The 21383-nt window shown below is 35.6% G+C and overlaps 1 protein-coding gene across 17 annotated transcripts in view; it reads left to right on the top strand.

Annotated features, from left to right (window-relative positions):
* Positions 1-21383, top strand: part of TANC2 (tetratricopeptide repeat, ankyrin repeat and coiled-coil containing 2) — a 365248-nt gene that overhangs the window by 171404 nt on the left and 172461 nt on the right. For 11 of the 17 annotated variants that reach the window (XM_021068124.1, XM_021068122.1, XM_021068121.1 and 8 more), the window contains one exon: positions 8955-9065. The exons of the other annotated variants lie outside the window; for them this stretch is intronic. In XM_021068124.1, the coding sequence (XP_020923783.1) occupies positions 8955-9065 (111 nt within the window). The remainder of the gene's footprint in view (positions 1-8954; positions 9066-21383) is intronic. 17 annotated transcript variants of the gene reach the window in all.

Below are 21383 nucleotides of genomic sequence, written 5' to 3'. Positions count from 1 at the left end.
GTTACCAATAGATGTAGTGTTGGAAAAAGCTTAGTTTTTAAACTTTTTAATTTGATAACACTTAAAATGGTGTCGTATTAACTAACTTTTAAAAACGAAGGCAAAATGTGATATTTAAGTGCTTAAACTAAATATAAATAAACTAACTTAAATAGATATCACTACAGATTTTTTATAGATTGTTGAGGTACGATCTAGCCATATGTACCTAAACTAACCTGTTTTTCTAGGTTACTTGCTCCTGTCCCAGCTTCTTTCCTAATTTCCTGATATGGTTTATAAAAGAGTATTATTATTTCTTCTTAAAGTATTTGATAGAATTTACCAGTGATGCCAACTAGGATTGGGCTTTTCTTTATGGAAAAATGTTTAAGTACTAAGTCCGTTTCTTTACATGTAGTAGTAGGTCTTTTCAGATTTTCAATTTCTTAATGAAGTAGTTTTGATCATTTGTGTCAAGGATTTTGCCCATTTCATCTGAACTCTAATTTGTTGGCATAAATTTGCTGATAACATTCTCTTACAATCTTTTTCATTTCCGTAGAGTTGATAGTAGCGTCCTCTCATTTATAAGTTTCCGTAATTTGTTTCTTTGCTGTTGGTCAGTCTAGTTTAAGATTTTTCAGTTCTTTTTGTTTAGGTAAATTATTTTCATAAAATCTGAAACTTGTATGCATCTTTTTTGTTTTTGTTTTTTGAGTTGCTATGCAATGTTATATGTTACAGGTGTACAATATAGTGATTCACAACTTTTAAAGGTTGTACTCCATTTATAGTTATTATAAAATATTTCTTACATTCCGTAGCTTATTTTACATCTAATAGTTTGCATCTCTTTCAGTTCCCTTCTTCCATCTTTCTACTGAAAACCACTAGTTTGTCCTCTGTATCTGTGAGTCTGCTTCTTTTTTGTTATAGTCACTGGTTTGTTGTATTTTTTAGATTCCATATAGAAATGATATCAAATAGTATTTGTCTTTCTCTGACTTATTTCATGTAGCATATTCCCCTCCAAGTTCATCTACGTTGCTGCAAGTGGCAGAATTTCCTTTTTTTTTTTTTTATGGCTGAGAGGTATTCCATTGTATGTATATATATATACCACATCTTCTTTATCCATTCATCTGTTGAGGGACACTTCTGTTGCTTCCATATGTTGACAGTTGGAAATAATGCTGCTGTGAACATTGGGCTGCATGTATGTTTTTGACTTAATGTTTTTGTTTTTTTCAGATAGATACCCAGGAGTGAAGTTGCTGGGTCATACGATAGCTGTATTTTTAGTTTTTTGAGAAACCTCCACACTGTTTTCCACAGTGGCTACACCAACTTACATTCCTACCAATAGTGTATAAGGGTTCCCTTTTTCCCACACCCTCGCCAACATTTGTTATTTGTGTTCCTTTTGATGATAGCCATTCTGACCAGTGTGAGGTCATATCTCAGTGTGGCTTTGATTTGCATTTCCCTGATGATTAGCAATATTGAGCATCTTTTCATGTGCCTATTTGGTTACTGCATTTCCTCTTTGGAAAAAAAAGTATTCAGTTCTCCTGCCTACTTTTAAAGACTTTTTATTTTGTTCATCATTTCAAAGAATTAAATTTTGATTTGATTTACTCTCCTCAGTTTTTTCTTTTACTAGTTATGCTCCTGTTCTAATCTTTATTATTTCCTTTTTCTGCTTGATTTTAGGTTTATTCTGCTTTTTCAACTTTTTAAAAGCATATGCTGAGCATATTGTTTCCTAATAACTTTTCAACTGTTATAACCATAAAATTCTTCATTGAAACCTTAAAAAAGTGAATTAGCAAAATTAGTAATTCTTTCAAAATTAGCTTCTTAAAATAACCTTGTAATTTCGATTTAAATAGAAAATTAATTATATTCATTAATACCATACTAAATTAGGAGGCATTCTGAAGTAGAGATGCTCCCTGATTTATGATGGTTTGATTTAAGGGTTTTCAGCTTTATAATGGTACAGAAGCAATATACATTTAGTAGAAACCATATTTTGAATTTTGATATTTTCTTGTGCTAGAAATATGCAATAAAAGAACTTATTTTGATATTCAAATCGTAAATTTTCAAGACTGATAGAATATTTTCTCTATACTTGGATAACTTCCATATTCTTTGTATTATGTTCAAGTGAGCCCCTTCTTTTCAGTGAGACCATAATGCCGTAAGTTGATGCCGATAAGCTACCTTTCAATTAAAAAAAAAAATAGATATAGTTGCTATTAGTCTTGGAAATGGTGTAACTATGTAATGTTGCTTTTTTGCTCAAATAAAATGAATTCTAAATTCCTTCTTTATGAAGCTTTTCACTATGATCAGTGGAGATAAGGACCGTTTGTATGAGAGTCCATCCAGGAATAACTAGTAGCTGCACACTAACTGACATTTGTATTGGTAAACATAATTGACTTTGCCGCCCTGCACACATTTCATATTCAGTTGTATTTGTATAGGTTTATTTTCTTTTTTGTCTTTTTAGGGCCGCACCGGCAGCATATGGAGGTTCCCAGGCTGGGAGTCCAGTTGGAGCTACAGCTGCTGGCCCATGCCACAGCCACAGCAATGCAGGATCTGAGCCATGTCTGCACAACCTATTTATCACAGCTCATGGCAACAACACTGGACCTTAACCTACTGAACAAGGCCAGGGATCGAATCCACATCCTTGTGGATACTAGTCAGGTTCATTAACCACTGAGCCACAACGGGAACTCCCTTGTATAGGTTTCAGTGAAATCAGGTCTCTAATAGTCTGTTAATAAATATGCATATTGTATTTCTGGCTCTACTAATATATCTTCATACAGACTTAAAATAAATGTGTTCTAATTGATACTTCACAGCATAATGTGAATGTAAAATAACATGCACCAATTTTTATTTGGATTTTAGATCAAAAGAGTGGGGAGACTAGAGAATATAACACATGGTATTTGGGGAAGAAGCAGAGAAAAGAGAAATATGAAAACATGTACTTCATTCTTTTATACTTTTAAAGAAGAGAGAGACAGAAAGATACTTTGCCAGCTGTATGTTAATTTTTTAATGGGTTAGAGCAGTAACGTTTTCTTTTTCATTATAATGAGTCAGAAATTCTGCAGCAAACTAGTAGCCATTATTTGATAAAGATGGTCAGGTCACATTTTAATTTCCTCTTCTAGACTACCTCCAAGGGTGTTAGTTTTAAATGTTTTGGCTTTTGTTTATATAGATACTCTTTTCTCGCCCCCCAAAAAATAGGAGCTATATGATTTAGTTTTTCCCTTCATTCCCTTTTCACTTATATCTAGCCTGTCGAATTGTCAAATTCTATAGGTTTTCTTTCTCTCTCATTTTTTAACTTTGTTTTTGTCCCTCTATTTGGGGGGGAGGGGACATAACTAAAAAAGAAAAGCTCCTTAGCACTCTTCCTTTCTTCAAGGTGTAATTTATGCCACCATTTAGACACAGTCACGAATAGTAGTTAATCAGGATATTGGATAGGTTGGAAGGACGCTGTTCCCACCTATTTTCTCATTTTGAAGCCACCATAGATTAGAGGTTAAGAAGGAGGAAAAATGGGTGTCACAAGTAATATCTCTCCTTCTTTCCCACCCCTACTCTAGGAAATTCATGGTACCTAAGGAATTGTTTTCTATTAAGTGTTTAGGAACTAAGATACTGTGAACATTGTAAGATTCTGCCTATGAAAGCTCTGTTAAAAACTTTTTAAAATACAGTTTTCACTTTCCAGATAAATTTCCCACTGTTTCTACTTCCTTAACAATTCTGTAGTTTAGATCTTTTTCTCCTATGTTTTCTTCTAAAGATTTTATAACAGTACATTTAGGTCTCTGATCCATTTTGAGTTAATTTATGTATACAGTGTAAGATAAGGGCCCAACTTCGTTCTTTTGCATGTGCATATCCAATTTTCCCAACATCACTTATTGAAAAGACTGTCCTTTCCCTGTTTTGTTATATCTGTCAAATTATTTGACCATAGTTTTATTTCTAGAATCTCTATTCTGTCCCCTTGGTCTATATGTCTTTCTTTATGCCAGGAACACACTGTTTTAATTCCATAGCTTTATAGTAAGTTTTAAAATCATGAAGTTTAAGATCTTCAAATTTGCTCTTTTTATTTTGGCTAGTCAGGGTTCCTTGAGATTCCATATGAATTTTAGGATGTGTTTTTCTATTTAAGCAAAAAATATCATTGGGATTTTGATAGGAATTGCATTGAATCTACGGATCACTTTGGGTACTACTGCTGTTTTAATATTAAGTCTTCCAACTTATGAACAAGGATTGTCTTTCTGTTTATTTATGTTGTCTTTAATTTCTTTCAGCAGCATTTGTAGTTTCAGAGTTCAGATTTTTAGCTTCCTCTTTTAAGTTTATTCCTAAGTATTTTTTGTTGCTATTTTAAATTGAATTGTATTCTTAATTTCTTTTTCCGATTGTTCACTGTTAGTGTACTTTTGTGTATTGATTTTATATCCTGAAATCATGCTAAATTCGTTTATTAGTGCTAACAGTCTTTTCGCGTGTATGAAAGGAAATCTTCAGGATTTTCTAATTTAAGATTATGTCATCTGCAAAGATAATTTTACTTCTTTATAATTTGGATGCCTTATACTTCTTTTTCTTGAATATAGCTAAAATCTTTTCATCTTCCTTTCACATTACTGAATATACTTTATTTCAAAACTAACTTTGTGAAAGTACTTTCTTGATACTTTATGCTCTGTTCATCTTTGTGTATATCCATCAGTTTACATTTTCCTGATCCGAGTCCTGTAACAGTTCCTCCCTAAAAATTCCCCTTTGCTCTGAAACTTTTATCAAAAACAAATATTTCAGTAGTTGTTAAAAATGTATATTTTAATGCCTTTGCAATTGCTTGGACTAGGTGTGTTTCAGAGTCAGCTCTGGCAACTCAGTTTGCAGAGGAACCTCCGTAGGTGGATTTTCTCTTTGACCTTTAACATTTCTGTATGATGTATTTAATTATCCTTATTCCCATAGCCTCCACCCCCAGTGATCTTGGTAAGAATGAATGAATACAGAGATATTGGCCTCTCTTCAAAATAGGCCCTAAATGATACAAGTTGGGACTGTTTTTTAAAACAAAACATAACATAACACAGTCATATTGCTAAAAGAGTGGCTGAGAAGAAAATCCTAATTTTTCCATAGGCATTAATACTTTCAGAGATGAGGCTTTGATTTCTGTCTTATTCCAACTTTTTTTCTTCGGAAAGTCCTTTTAGTGATCTGTTATCTTGAGGTATTTATAGATATCTTTCCATAATCCAGTGTTCACAAACTTTAATGTGCCTCGGAATCACTTGGAGGGCTTACTAAGCACAGATTGCTGGGCTTCTACCCTCCCGAGTTTCTGATCATCAGCTGATCTGACCAATTTGTATCTTTAACAGATTCCCAGGTGATGCTATGCTTCTGGAGCTACCTCACTTTGGAGAACCAGTGCTTTAGCTCATACTGTTTAACTTTCTTTCTATACCCACATATTTCTCACCTAGACACTTTGATTTAGGTACTCCACCTTCTAAGGTATATCGTGTTTTTCTTCAATATTATTACCTTCTCAATTTTTAAAGCCTCATCAGTGATGCTACTTTTCTTATCTTCTCTGGTGGCATCTTAGACACCTCAGTTTAACCCCACGCACATAGACAGACTTTCCACATCATGCTGAACTGTGATGATGATAACAGCAGCGGAAACAATGATAAAAAGCATTTACAGAAGATTTATTCCATAGTAGGCCTTGTTCTGTTTTATTTGAATAAATTAATGTGATCCTTACAATTCCCCTATGGTACAGCTGCTGTTATTAATCCCAAGAAACTGATGAGGAAACTTAGGCACAGAAACATTCTCACAGCCGGGAAAAAAAAGAGATGGGATCTAATTTAGGCTTTCTGGTTTCAGGGCTCATACCGTTTATTTCTGTTATCCAGCCCCTCACTACTGTGCTACCAGGTCATACTGCCTCTCCTATGCTATGGCTTGAAACCACTTGCTCACTTGTTCTCTGTAGCCCTAGCACCACCCTGCTTCACTTTGTAATAAACTCATACATGAACGATATCACCATATCTAAGCACTATGCGAAGTACTTTACATGCTTGGAATTAGTTAAGCCTCATAATAATCCTATGACTTTTTGAGAAAACTGAGCTTACTAGCCTAGTAAGACTAACTCATTTACCCAGTTTCTTAGTACTAATAAGAACTACAGCCACAACCTAAATCTCTGAAGTGACTAAGCCCATCCTCTTAACCTGTATGCATCCTCCTCTCAACCTCTGCCAGATTCCCAAACTCACGTCTTTTACAGCATAAAATCATATTCCCAGTGTTGGTTCAGATCTCTTTATAGATCAGTGGTTTCCTGTTATCTCTTACATCACAATAAAATACCTGCTTTTGGTTTTAGAGTCCCCTACCCATCTCATTTTCAACCACTTTTAACTCTCTGATAAACCCTTTTGGCATAGAGTTATTTTACTCATCCGAATCATTTTATATACCTCTTTTTTTTTTTCACAGTGAAGTATATTAAAGTTCTAGGCTTCCAAAGAAAATATTGTGTCCCATCTTCCAAGTGGACCTGTTATGTTCGCCACCCAGCAGTGTTAAGACTGTTGGACAATCTGTCATGCCTGTGATTATACTTCCTGTGTATGGTTGACTTACAGAAAACACTGGTTTCCTATAACTTGGGTGAGAGCAACATTATAATCTATAAAATAATTTAAATTCGTTATTAGACCTGTATAGTATTCCATGGATGAGGGTTGAGGTCAAGATAGAAAAAAAGAATTAAATGTCCACTCTGAGCTAGAGAGGTACCGGTTGGAATTCCCTGAGAAGTGAAAATAGAGAAGTCAGTGTGGTGCTGAGTTTCACAGATTTCCGGGATCCTGGTTTTCCCCCTGGACTCCATCTCATAATTTTTATACGTTCTTCATACTTCCCTCAATTTCTCTCGCCATCCTTCAATTTCTTTCTTACATATCTACCCTAAGTTGCTGATTTCTGTCTGTCTACTAGCCCCAAATTTCATTGTAAAAATTGTTATTACAAGATTATTAGATGTATAGAGTCCCTTGAATAGGGACCAGGGCTGTCTTTGTCAGAACTCAGCAGGTAAAATACTTATTCTACTGCCACGATAAAATAAAAATTCTAGTAAAGGATTTAGGAGATTTAAGAATTAAATTGTAATAATTTCTCCCATATGAAGCAATATTGGGTAAATTAAATGTTTCAGTATTTCTGAATTGGTGAGATTATAACGAAAGGGATTCTAATCCTGGCTATAAGTAGCCTGCATATATGCATAGAAATCACTTGAGATCTTCATGTGTGATAGTGATTTTTAAAAATAGGCTCAAGTTTTACACTTGTAGCAGAGGTGAGAGTTCTGCTGTTCCAAACTTACTTTTGATGGAGAACCATACTGTTAGCACCCTTAGCCTTTGTTGCCATGGAGACAGGAAGACTTAATTTTGGTTTTTTAACATACACTTAAAATATACCTACATACCCTAAGGTTTAAAGTGAGGTTTAGTTGACTGTAGATTTTGAGTATTGGCACATATCAAAAACATTTTCTGTTTTGTTTTTTTTTTTAATACTTTATATTTTTATCCCTCAAAGAAAATAGAGGCAAATTCTGGTCATTGTAATGACCAAGTTTTATATTACTTTTTACAGGATCTTTTAGGAATAACTTAGAATCCCCCTGTGAATCAGTAATGGATGAGGATTTTGAAGAACATGCAGAAATTTTTGAAGAAAGTAATGTGATCTTAAGCACTCACATGTCTGGGACACCTATGGTTATGATACTAATGTATAATGCATACAAATCAATTTTAGATTCAACTGATACTTTTGTACCAGTATTATGCTAAGCACTTTCACCCTACCATAGTTTGTTTACTAGAACTCAGTTCACCCTACTGTAATTTATTTAATAAACTCAGTTTGAAAGTTCTAACCAATCATCATAATGTTAACTTTTAGTATATTTAACTGACTATAAATATATGTAGATAATATTCCTTAACTTTTCCTCCTAAAAATCATTAAATAAAATTTATATGAGCTTTTAATAATAAAACCTACGATTTGTGAATTATACTTTATTCATTCATTTATTCCTTACAAGAATGGTTCCATGGCATGGAATATTATGTTCCTTAGACTTCATGATTATATTTGCAACTAAATTTCATCTCTTTATCTTTAGCATCCAGTTTCAAACTGGCATGGCCTAGCTAGTATCTTAGTATACTAGCAGTTTTGACTTCTTACCTAATAGCTGAGCAGTTAGGTCATTGATTTCCTTGTTAAGCTAAGTAGATTAATCCTACTTAAGGTATTTATCACAACCTAGTATTATTTCTGGATAAAGGAAACTTTCTATTACAATTATTATGAACAAAATCTTAAAACTTAGTCCTGTCCTTTACTCAGTCGATACCTGTATTTAATGACAAAGGAAGACAAAATAAGAAAGCTCTTTGCTTTATAAAGAGAGAGGAAATAGCTAAGGGTGATGGGCTAGGCAGTTACAGCTTAAGCTCAGAGTTTTGACTCTTAGATTTTAGCTTTTTCCAGTCTGCAGTGACTTTTTAACAAGACCCATCTCCGCTATGAAGAATGCAGTTAATTTTTTTTTCTGGCACAAAAAAATAGGGTAACCTGATCTGAGTCTGACAGAGTGTGTCGTTCATTTAAGTGCTTCCATCTGTTGCCTGCTGTTCCCCTTACTCATGACCCCTCTATGTTTCTCTTTCCCTTCTCTTTCCCTCTGTTTCTCTTTCCTTTTTCTTTCTTCCTTCCTTTCTGTTTTCCTCTCTCTTTTTTTCCCCCTCTCCCTCTCTCTCTGTCCCTTTTTTTGTCCTTAGCCCCTCTGAGGAAGGCAAAGTTTGTTGAGAGCCCACGAATTCCAGAATCCGAGCTTGGCTCACCAACCCTCACTTCAGCTCAGAAACTGGACGTGGATGCATACTGCCCTGGTAAGCGTGCATGCAAAGTGTCTGCTTTGAAAGAGGGAGGCTTGGATCAGGCCCATCCAGCAGAGCAGTGTTTTTACATGTATGTTATTCATAAAAACATAGCTGTTACCTTTTTTTGCAACTGATTGCATATTTTCCTTATTAGAACACAGTTTTTACTGAGTATCCTTTTTGATTATTGATGTAATTATGTAAGTGTTGAGAACAGTTTCAGAGATAACCTTCAAAAGAATTAAAATGATTTGGTAGATAATAATTTTTCAGGGTGATTTTTGTGAACCGAGGTACTTGAAGAAATTTTGCTTTGGCCACATACAATCAGGAATGTTAAAGATATGAATAAAATGTTCCTTCAAACTAGCCCTTTACATACAACCTATTTGCCTAATCCCTGTTGGATTTCTGGACAGTTGCAGAAAATAGTTGTGATGTTGGAAACATTATACTTGAGTTAGAAAAGAAACATTATAGGTTCCTGATTTGGACTCCTGGACACTCACTTTTAGAAACACCTCTTCTCATGAATGGCCTGTAAGCACATGTGGGGGGTTCACGAAAACCCTTCTTGTGTGGGAGCCAAGCGGAGACAGTCTCATTATCAATGCTTAGATTCTTCCAAACTTAGATGGGTTGCTTGGCAACATCCTTTACACTCACTCTACAGTGAGTCTATAGAGCTGTGTCAGAAATGTTCACAGTTCTAGTTGAGTATACAGATCAGAGCTTTAGGAAAGGACTTTAGAAGACATGGTTTCAGGTCTTTTGTTTATTCCTGCTCATTAAAATTGATGTTGTTAAACCACAGTGGTTGCAACTGCTGTATATTTGCAGCTTAGGGATCAGGAAAATAAAATGATTTCTAGTTCTAGGGAAGAGATCAGTAGCTGTAATCGGAAATGTCAAGATAATTCACCTCTGAAGCCAAATAAGACATATTTAAAAAAACAAAAACAGTGGGCAAAAGCTTGAGCCAAACTCCATCAGTTATATTTGATTTTATGAATCAGTTTTGAATATTGAAAGACCTTGGGGATTTTGCATTCAGGGTGCAGAACCTTGGGCTTCATCTACTGTCATAGGTAACTATTCAGCTTTAAAATAATCACAGGTAGGTATTAGGAACTAGCTTTTCTTTTTCTAAAAGGAACAAAGTAGCTTCTTAAAATGGCACTGTGGAAAATTGTTAAAAGAATCTTTTTCACGTCTTGAGGTATTGCCACATTTCCTAGGCTGTGGAATATTATGCCTTGCATTTCTTCACACAGATTTTAGTGTAATAAAACGAAAATAAATGCTCTAATTCTCTATTCATACATTGAGTTTGGGGAGAGAAACGCTATCGGAGGTCTTTTTTTTTTTTTTCCCTAGATTTGCAAATCAGAATGATCGTGGGAAGACTAATCTTTCACTTCCTGATTTCTCATCTAACATCCTTAATCTAATCTAGCTATTGTTACTGTCAAGAAGCAAGGTAGCTGCTGTTAGAATGCCAGCGCTGAATCACTGTGAAAAATCTTGTCCACTTACGTATATTTTCCACAGGCATGAATCTTTGCTGAATTGGAATTGAACCAAATTAAACCTCAGTTAAGATTTTTAGAAAACCAGGAAGAAACCAAAACATGCTGCCAAAATGTTAATCGCCATGCTCTGCAGTCTCTTTTCTTATCTCAAACAGATTTAAGGCACAGAAACTTCTCAGTGATTTGCTTTTTTATAGTAAAGTGATTAAATCTGTGAAAATAAGTTTCTACTGAGATAAGATTAGTGACCTGAAAATTGAAGCTATTATCTTCTACAGAGTACCAAAAATTAACAAAAAAACAAGTTTAATTTAGTATACTCATAAAACAAACAAATAATCCATTTTTTTTTAATTTCTCTTACATAGGATATAGTAACAGAATAAGGATCGCATTTTGTTGTATAGTCATATGCAATAATGCAGTTAAAGCTAGTGTTCTTATATCTTCCTGTTCAGCTGCTTTATTCACTATCACATGCAAATTTAGGAAAATAGTGTATTAGGCAACAATCTTAAACTAAAGATTAAAGGAGCAGTAGTTCTCAAATTTTACCATGCTTCAGAATTACCTGGAGGACTTGTTCAAACAACCGTTGCAGGGCCCACCCCCCAGAATTTCTGATTCAGCAGTCCTGGTTGGGTTGAAAATTCGCTTTTCTAACAGATTCTCAGTTAACGCTGAAGCTGCTGGTTGAGGTTCCATAGTTTGAGAACCAAGTTAGTTATGGGGTTGTTGTAGGCTGCTTGTACGTCTGTAGGGTTCATTCTGCTATTAGCTTCTGAAGAGTAATTGGGATGTTGTGTTCTTATTATCTAATCTTAAACCTTTTGGTGCCTGTATTTCAGGTGGGAGCAAAAAAGCTTTTGTGTCTGAGAAATGGACATACATTTTTCTTGGTTTGTCTTTGTGTACATGGTATCTGTGTACCCAGGACTGGTTTTCAGTGTTCTCCTACAAGGAAAAGGCAGTTGTGGATCTAACCAGAGCAAGTGGTTGATATTTGGTCTGCAAAGTCTAGGGAAAACTACAGTGAGATACAGCTGTTGATACAAAATATGTGTCTAATAAACTGAGGAATTCAGTCTACATAGCATTAGATTTAGAATACTTATTTTAAGTTTTATTCATCAAATCAGATTTGTTTTATGCAGAAAACAGGAAAAAATACAAGTAAACTGTATTTTGGTTCTGCAGCTGAAACCATGGAGATGATTGATGTTATATAATTGAACTATCAGAGTAGGGGATATCAAGTGAATTGTGTTTGATAATCGTCTTAGAGTGGAGAAATTAAGACCAAGAGAATTTAGGTGATTTGTGTAAGGTCATAAGCAGGATTTATTGTTGAACTCTTGAAGGGGCCACAATGTAGTACAGAAATACATTGCCCCTAATTCTATTACCGTGTACATTTTATAAGTACTCTTTGACTTACCCTTAAAATTAAAAAGCAAAGTTTTTAGTTTTTAAGTATGAGACAGGGCTGTATTGTCCTTTTAGGGTAACCAGTGTTACCGGTGCTTTCAATAAAAGAATTCCCAAAATAAGAGAACAGATTCGTCCTATGCCCTAACGTTTCTTCCTGCAGCATTAGTTATTATTGACTGTGTAATTTTAGGCATGTCACTTCACCTTTCTAAGCCTCGGTTTCCTCATCTATAAAATTGGGAGTGGTAATCTTAGATCAGATTAACAAATATAGAGCACTTAGCAGAATGCTTGGTTTATAGTAAATGCTTATAAATGTTAGCTAATTTTTTATTATCCTAGTGATGATTCCGAGATACGGTGCAAGATCTTAAAGCATTTTCTAGACATTCAAGGGGGGAAATGTAAAGGTTTAGGGTCATTTTCTTAAATGTGTCTTACTGTGTTTCAATTACGCTTTTCCCCTTACTCGTTTTGTGATCTTGAGCATGTCATCTGATGACTCGGTGCTTCAGTTTCCTATCACAGCAACACTATGTATAACATGATGTTATTTCTATAATTTAACAAAAGAAAGATGCGTTTGTGTAGATGCATGACTACACATCATGGGGGGAATGCCTAGAAAAATAAAACAAGCTAAGATTAGTTTCCTAAAGAGGAAGAGAATTGGGATTGTTGGGATGCGAGAGGGGAGAGAGGGATGGGTGAGATCATGATCGTGTTAGCAGTGGTTCTCTCCGGCTGCTGGGATTACAGGTGGTTTTAATTTTCTCTCTTGGGCCACATATGTTAGCTCAGGTTCTGAAGTTAGATCTGGGTTTTATTCCTGACTCTGTCACCTACTCCCTGTGTGACTGTACATAACGTTTATAGCCTTAAATTCCTTGCCTGTAAAATTGTGATAAAAATAGGTCATTTTTTCATACAGTGAGTCTATCTCATAGAATTGTAAAGCTCAAGTAGAATAATATATATGGCAAATATTTAGCCTGGGCAAAATAAACAAGAAATATTCGTAACCTTCCTGTTGTTGTCATTCGTCATGATGGTTATTCTTCATTTGCTAAAATTTCTGCAGTGAATTTTTGTTGAAATTTTTCAGTGATGCTATTAAAGAATAGCAATATTCTTTATATCTTAGTTTTTAAATTTTTTATGTTACACATTGTAATAGTACATAATTTGAGGTGTAGACGTGGAAGTTGACACAGATGGTAGGCCAAGTCAACAGTTTTATAGGACTTTTGACTACATGTGCAAGGTTAAGGGCCAAAGTCCAGACTGGTGTTCTGAAAATAGACAGGCTTTTATCCATAGCAGATATTTTCAGAGGAATTTGAGATTAATCTTTTTATCATAGATCCTTTTAAATCTCTTTAAAAATGGCACTGTCCTTCAAAGAACAATATTATTTAAGGTGACAGCAAAATTAGGTTATATCCGAAACTCAGGAATGCAAGAGAGTTTTATGATTATTTGAACATGGATGTTCATTCATATTTAGACATTTTTTTAAATTTATAAAGGGTGTTTCATTTGGATTTCTTACCAGCATTGTACTTCTATAGCACGAGTACAAACCACTGTAGATAGATGAAATGTTTTATATAAAGTGAGTGGTTCCTTGAATCCTCCTTTCCCAACTCCTATATGTTTAGTCAGTCATTCCACTTGGAAAGGACAGTTTGTTTTCTCATTTTCTTTCTTCCATTTTTTCTTTTTCTGAAAACATTATCCAGGGTTATCTTTATTCTAAATAGTTAGGCATCCTTCACTTGTTTTGCTCTGAATTTTGTATTTTGTAACTAAAACTCTCTGATTTTTTATTGATATAGTGTACCAGGAGGCTTTTTTTTTTTGTGATTCACATCTTCTGTTATGTTGTGTTTGTATTCCTTATGTCTGCTATATAGTAAACACAGTAAGTATACAGTAGGATTTTTAACCTGAGTTAAACTGGTAGGCTTGGAGGATTGGTTTTAAACTCCTTAAAATTATACAGTACCACTATTTTTCATGCACATATGTACTTTCTGTAACAGGTTCTCAAAGCAGTCTGTGATGCATACTTTCTCCCACCCCACCTCACCCTACCCCGCCCAAAAAAAGAAAGGGAAAAGAAATGCTGTTAAAAAGGTTGAAATGAAACAAAGGGTGTTAATGGTACAACTATTAGAATAACCAAAAAACACCTAAAATTTGGATAGTGGACGGACTTGAAAATCAAATGAAGGGAATAATGTGGTTTTTGTTTTGTTTTTGTTTTGTTTTGTTTTGTCTTTTTTCTAGAGCAGCTCCCGCGGCATATGGAGGTTCCCAGGCTAGGGGTCTAATCAGAGCTGTTGCTGCCAGCCTACGCCAGAGCCACAGCAACGTGGGATCCGAGCCGCGTCTGCCACCTACACCACAGCTCACGGCAACACCGGATCCTTAACCCACGGAGCAAGGCCAGGGATCTAACCTGCAACCTCATGGTTCCTAGTCGGATTCATTAACCACTGAGCCACGACGGGAACTCCATGAAGGGGATAATTTTAAACTCCAGTGCTGCCCTAATCAGGATATAAAAGTTAGTATAGGAAGTAGAGATAGAAACCAGAGAGAGAAACGGGAATCGTTTCAGTGTATTTTAAGTATGAGAGCTACTGCCTGATTACTGATTATGAGCATAAGCATTAACAAAGAGCTAGAGGATGACTAGGAATAGCTTTTCATGCCCACCCTGGCTCATCCACTAACAAATTCCTAACATGTTAGAAAGTTACTTCAGTGGACAGATGCTTCGTTGAATAAAACTTTGCACTTTGAACATTTTCAGTTGTTTTTCTGATGTATATTCTATCAGTGTTTAAAAGATTAACCGTCTTTTAACTTTTAGGTTAACTTTGCCTAGGATGTTTTGCATCACACATTTTAAAGACTTAGCCTGTACATATGGTACTTAGATCCATAATTTATGTAGATATTCAAATGGGCAGGTTTGGTTGGGTTTTTTTTTCTCATTAACTCTGAAAACCATTTTAACTTTTGGTTCTTTGAGATGGTAAAATGCACCAGTTTAGACTACAGACCCTGGAGCTAGACCGCCTGTATTCAAACACTGACTTGACCACGTACAGCTTGTGTGACCTTGGACAAATTACTTAACCATAATGGATTTCCTTATCTCTAAAATGGAAATTATAATACTACCTACATCATAGGAATGCTGTGAAGATGTATAAATTGAAATATGTAAAATAATAAGAGCAATTATGTGGTACATAGTGCTGTATAAATCTTAGCTACAATTATCAGAGTGTTTCAGAGCCTTTATTGCCTTTTATCCAAGAATGCTGTGGGTAAGGTTATCATATTTTTTTATGAGCACCTCCAAAGAGGATAAAATTACACCTGTAACCTGTAGTCATTGCCTGTTTTTATAAGCAGTTTATGTATAGGTGCTAAGTTTTGTGGGGTTTGGTGGTTTTGTAATGGAGGTAGTTTTTCATAGCGGTACATAGCTCGGGCCCTAGGATCAGATAAACCTGGTTAAATTCTAACTGTGGCACTTACTAGCTGTATAACTTTTTATTACTTAATCTTTCTAATTTTCTGGTTCTTTATCTGCAAAATGGGTAATATTACCTACACTTTAGGGTCTTTGTGATGGTTAAATAAGATAATACACATAATGTACTTATTAGCACAGTGTCTGGAATACCAGGTATTATGACTCATAACATCTCTCACATGTATATATTATGATAAATTTATTTCTGAAAAAAGGTAGTTTTGTATTTTCTTTTTCCTGAGCAGTATTTATGTTCCTGCACCCCAGTGTTCATAAACAGTTCAGTGGGAACAGAGAAGAGACAGAAAGGTATTCTTGACTTGTGTTTTGATACCTGAGAAACTAGAGATTTATGAATTCTGTATCTGATGTCACCACTGCATCCTTTATCTCTAAGTCATTTAAAATCCTCTTTGTCTTTTTGTTTTGTTTTTTCTTATCCAGATGTTACTCATTGTAACATTTAAATTTATAGGACATGGGGAGTGTTGGCTAAATTCTATTTATGATTATTGAGTATCCTTGTGAATGGCTCCTTGTATTGGTTATCTATTGCTATATAACAAATTACTATAAAAATGAGTAGCTTAATGGAATTCCCGTCATGGCTCAGTGGTTAACAAACCCAACTAGCATCCATGAGGATGCACATTTGATCCCTGGCCTCTCTCAGTGTGTTAAGGATCCGGAGTTGCCGTGAGCTGTGGTGTAGGTCGCAGATGTGGTTTGGATCCCATGTTGCTGTTGGCTGTGGCTTAGGCCAGCAGCTACAGCTCTGATTGGGCCTCTAGCCTGGGAACTTCCATATGCTGTGGGTGTGGCCCTAAAAATACAAAAAAAAAAAATATATATATATATATATATAGTAGCTTAAAACTGCATTTATTATCTCACATTTTCTCTGTGTCAGGAGTCTAAATGCTGCTTAGTTTCTGTGGTTCAGGGTTTCACAGGCTGCAGTCAGGATGGCAGTCTTGTCTGTGGTCTTCTCAGGGCTCAACTGGAGAAGGATCTTCTGTTAAGTTTATGCACATGGTTGGAAGGATTCAATTCCTCACCATGTGGGCTTCTCCATAGGGCATCTTGCCCCATAGCATCTTGCTTCATGAGAGTGAACATGCAAGAGGCAGAGAGAGTGAGAGCAAGATGAAAGTGAGTTTTTTATGACTTAGTCTCAAAAATGACATCCCATCAGTTTTTTGTTGTTTTGTCCTCACTAGAAGGAAGTACCAGATCCAAACCATGCTCAAGGGAGTAAATTGAAATTTTAAAGAAAATTGTTTAAATGAATTTTCCTTGCTTTTTTGATATGTGTCATACCATTCTTTGTCTTCCAATAAAAAAGTTCCGTAGTATTCCTGGTATCCCACCTTTTTTATATTCAGAACTTCCCTGTTACCTTCTTCTAAACTGTCTATAGATCTTTGTGCATGCTTAATCTGTACAGATTATTTACAGATACGCATTTGTTAGGTTAATCTGTACTTTTCAACAGTCTGTAATCAATACTATTATGTCTTCAATGCCCTTATACCTTTAAATTTATTATGATGGGCTTTGATTTTAAAAAATATTTACTGAGGAGTTCTAGTTGTGGCTCAGTGGTAACGAACCCAACTAGTATCCATGAGAACGTGGGTTCAATCCCTGACCCTGCTTAGTGGGTTAAGGATCAGGCAGTGTCATGAGGTATAGACACAGCTCGGATCCTGCATTGCTGTGGCTGTGGCATAGGCCGGCAGCAACAGCTCAGGTTTGACTCCTAGCCTGGGAACTTCCACATGTCGCTGATGTGGCCCTAAAAAGCAAAAAAATAAATAAAAATATTTACTGAAAGTAACTAAGTAATATGAAGTAATTTGGTGCCACTTTCATGAGGTTTGGGCTTGGAAAAAAATCTGTCTCGTGCCATTCCAGTGTTGTGGCTAACATTTGCGCAGTTTATCTTCCAGTACTGACTTTTTTCTTGATCAACATAGAAAGGAAAAACAGGAGTTCTCTTGTGGCTTGGCGGATTAAGAATCTGGTGTTGTCCCTGCAGTAGTTTGGGTCACTGCTGTGGCACAGGTGCAGCCAAAAATAATAAATAAATTAATTAATTTTTAAAAGAAAGAAAAAGAGTGAAGATAGCTTACCACCTTTCTCTCCTATCACTATTCAAAATTTTTTTTCAAAATAAAACATTGTTTCCCTTACTAACAGTGGCCAGTTTTTAAACATATTCATCCAAAAAGAAATGACATGAATCATATACATTATAGAAACTTACTGTATTCAGTAACCATCTTAGACTATCTTTACTCTAAGGGAACAGATATCTTTGCTTAGGACAGAATTTATTACACTGTGATCTAGAGAACTGACGTGTTAGTTCTGGCTACATGAAGATGCTAAACCAAAAGATCTATGAACATGGGACTTAATCAGCTTTTTTAGCACTGCATCCCTAGTGCTCAGACCAGTGTCTGTTGTATAGTATTCAACAAATATTAAACAAATAAATGTTCTCAACTACAAAATAATAATAGCTACTAGAAATTAGGACATTTTTCAAACAAGCAAAATATTAGAATAAAAGCTAGAGATGAATACTGCATTATATAACCGTAAATATTAAGGATAGAAAAAATAATCAGGAGTATATGAAACCAACTCAGATTCTCTTAATTGCTGGCCCTGGAGAGTTAATTCTAGACCATTTCTCCTGCTTCTTTCCTAACACTTCAGCTTTGAATCTGATGCCATCAAGCTATACTAATCACTGCACTTTCTTGCTACAGTTTCTCTAGACTTTGAGGTCATACCACTCATTTGAAGATTTTAGCTACTGGTTCACCAGAATTTCTAGTATTGCATCTTTTTTTTTTTTTTTTTTTTGTCTTTTTGTCTTTTCGTTGTTGTTGTTGCTATTTCTTGGGCCGCGCCCGCGGCATATGGAGGTTCCCAGGCTAGGGGTTGAATCGGAGCTGTAGCCACCGGCCTACGCCAGAGCCACAGCAACGCGGGATCCGAGCCACGTCTGCAACCTACACCACAGCTCACGGCAACGCCGGATCGTTAACCCACTGAGCAAGGGCAGGGACCAAACCCGCAACCTCATGGTTCCTAGTCGGATTCGTTAACCACTGCGCCACGACGGGAACTCCCTGCATCTTTTTTATACTTGCTGCCCTTCTAACTGTCTATAGGTCTCTCCTCTTACCTAACCTACACTATTACAATTGAGTAAAATACTTCTTCCTGTTTTTCTCCTTAAGCTGGGGTAATTACATCACGTTATTTTAATATGCAGGCTTTAAAATAAACCCCAGATTTGGAAGCCAAAAGAAAATAAATTTACCATTTAGACAAAGGTGACTTTTGAGGGTAATAACTTTTCTTACTATAACCAGTATATAAATGCCTTGCTTTGCTCATTAGAATAAATTGTGCTATGGACAAGCACCATGGGTGCCTGGATAAGTCCAGGCCAGCAGGTGAATAAAACGGAAATACACAGGTAATGCATCTTTGCCATATTTTATATCTCAAACATATGTTTATTCAAAGCAGACATTGAAAATCTCAGTTTAAAACCCAAAGGAACACTCAGGGATAAACATCAGTCTTAGAGATTTCAGTGAAGCATTTAAGGTTCTTGAGTTTATCAAGTATTGCTTTTCACTTCACCAAATAGTCATCATCGTACATTGATGGGCATGTAGTGCCTGTACATTGGGGGCAATTATATAGGCAAGGAAACCCTCATGTAAGTGTCGCCAAGAAATGAGTACTTTTTATCTCCATGTGTATCCTGTGTCTGCAATGATTCCCACTTCCATTGGGAGAGAATCAGGATAATGGGATGTCGTGATGGAAGATTATAAGCATTTATAAGGCTGTCCTCTTAGCTAGTACCAAACTAATGAATTTTTTTTTTAATGCAAAGAGTCCCTAATCTTATAAGAATTTTATTCTGAAGCAGCAAAAGGGAAAACCACTGTGTGTGTGTGTGTGTGTGTGTGTGTGTGTGTAAGATTCTTTTCCCCATTTATTTGTGTATGTCTGAGTTATTAGTAAAAAGAGTATAGGCGTATTAGTAGATAAATTTACTTTTTTAGGGAGCATTTTTTCCTTTTCTAGCTTTCCTGAGATGTAATTGACATAAACATTGTGTACAATAAGATGGTTTTAGATTGATAGATACATAAGTAGATAACTAATTAAATTTATGGTCAGTCTCTTTAGAAAATTGTACCTGCATATAAAATTTTTCATATTATCTCGGTTTTCAAAAATTAATAAAACATTTATGTTTGCCCTGTGTAATAGTTTTATCTGAAAATTAGTCTGAACAAATTGAATAAGAATCAAAGACGACAGTGTTCTAAGGAAGTTGCATTATTGCTAACTCCTATTCTATACCCTAAAGCTGGGTATCTAAATACTACCTTTTAAAACTGGAGAGATTCCCTCATAGCTGATTCTTTAACTTGGGCTCTAGGTGAGTTAATTTAAAGAAGGCAGTAATTTAGGAAGGAAGGAAATGAAAGGAAGGGTAAGTAGGAGAAATTCAAATACTTCTGTTTTCAAGAGATGGGGTCTGATGATTAAAGATTCCTTGGATTTCTGTGCACCTGCCCCAATTTAGGCACTTTTTCCCTCAGTTGAGGATTGACAGTGACCTGTGTCATTGGTAGCCAAACATGGATCTAGTTTTCCTGTCTACCTCCAGAGACCATTCTCCCTACTTTTCTGTTCTCTGGACCCTCCATATTGAAATGTGGTTCTTACTCAGAACTGTGGAAAACATCTCATCACCACCTTAACCTCCAGCTAGTATTTAATTTTGAAATGGCAGACAAATTTTACTAGAGACAATATTTTTAAAAAACTGTTTAGCAAGCACATTAAAAAGAAATAGACTTTCTTTTTAATATAGCCAGCCTGAAGAGTGCCTTCAGGCTGGCTATATATTTTGCTGTTCAAGATAAGCTTTATCATTTCCTACCACCATTACCCCCAGCCATGCCAGATATATTAAAATTGCTCATATCCCAAAGGTATTTGAGTTTGCAACCTCTGCTATGGGTTACAGGGAGTCGTTACTTTTTATTTCAGAAGGTGGTGAAGAAGAACTGGAAGATGAAAGAATGAAAATTCCCCTTACCTTCTCCCTATTAAAACATGCTATTTCAGGAGATTGACACATTTCCTAAAGAGTATGTATCAGAGGATCTAATATGAAAGAGTTCCTGTTATAGCTCCTTTGCTAGCTTACATAGTCTTCTGTTTAGAAAATCATTTGTTATTCGCTATGATGGCTTAGTATACCAGGAGGAAGCATTAGGCATGATTGAATAATTGAAATGTGATGTTACTTCAGAAAGAAGAACCGAGGGAGAATTTCTTCAACCAGTAACCTCTAGTCATTTTAGAGAAATACTCACCGTCTCCAACACAGTGATCATCATATGACTCTTATTCTTGTTAACTCCTCCACTGCTCTCTCCTTCGTACAGGTTCTAGCTCTTGTCCACCACATTTTTACAATGTTATATTAAGAATAATCTTAAAAGAGTGACTATAGAAGGTACTCTAACCCTCTGACCTTTACCACTATTTCTTTTGCCTGTTATTCTGCTAATTCTCTTGCCTTTTCATTCCCCTAATTATTTTTATGTGCTGGAGTTAATATTTGAAAATATTTGTAGAAGTAATCTGAAATTAGGATCCCCCCTGCCCCCAGAGAGGGTTTGCATTTGCTTCTGCCACCTGGAACCAGTTCAATCCAAATTCAGGGTTTGAAGTTTTCCAAGCCAATGAGAC

This window comes from Sus scrofa, chromosome 12 (genome assembly GCF_000003025.6).
Source record: "Sus scrofa isolate TJ Tabasco breed Duroc chromosome 12, Sscrofa11.1, whole genome shotgun sequence".
Lineage (NCBI taxonomy): Eukaryota > Metazoa > Chordata > Mammalia > Artiodactyla > Suidae > Sus > Sus scrofa.
The sequence above is the reverse complement of the archived record's forward strand: the minus strand, read 5'-3'. Positions and strand labels throughout refer to the sequence as shown.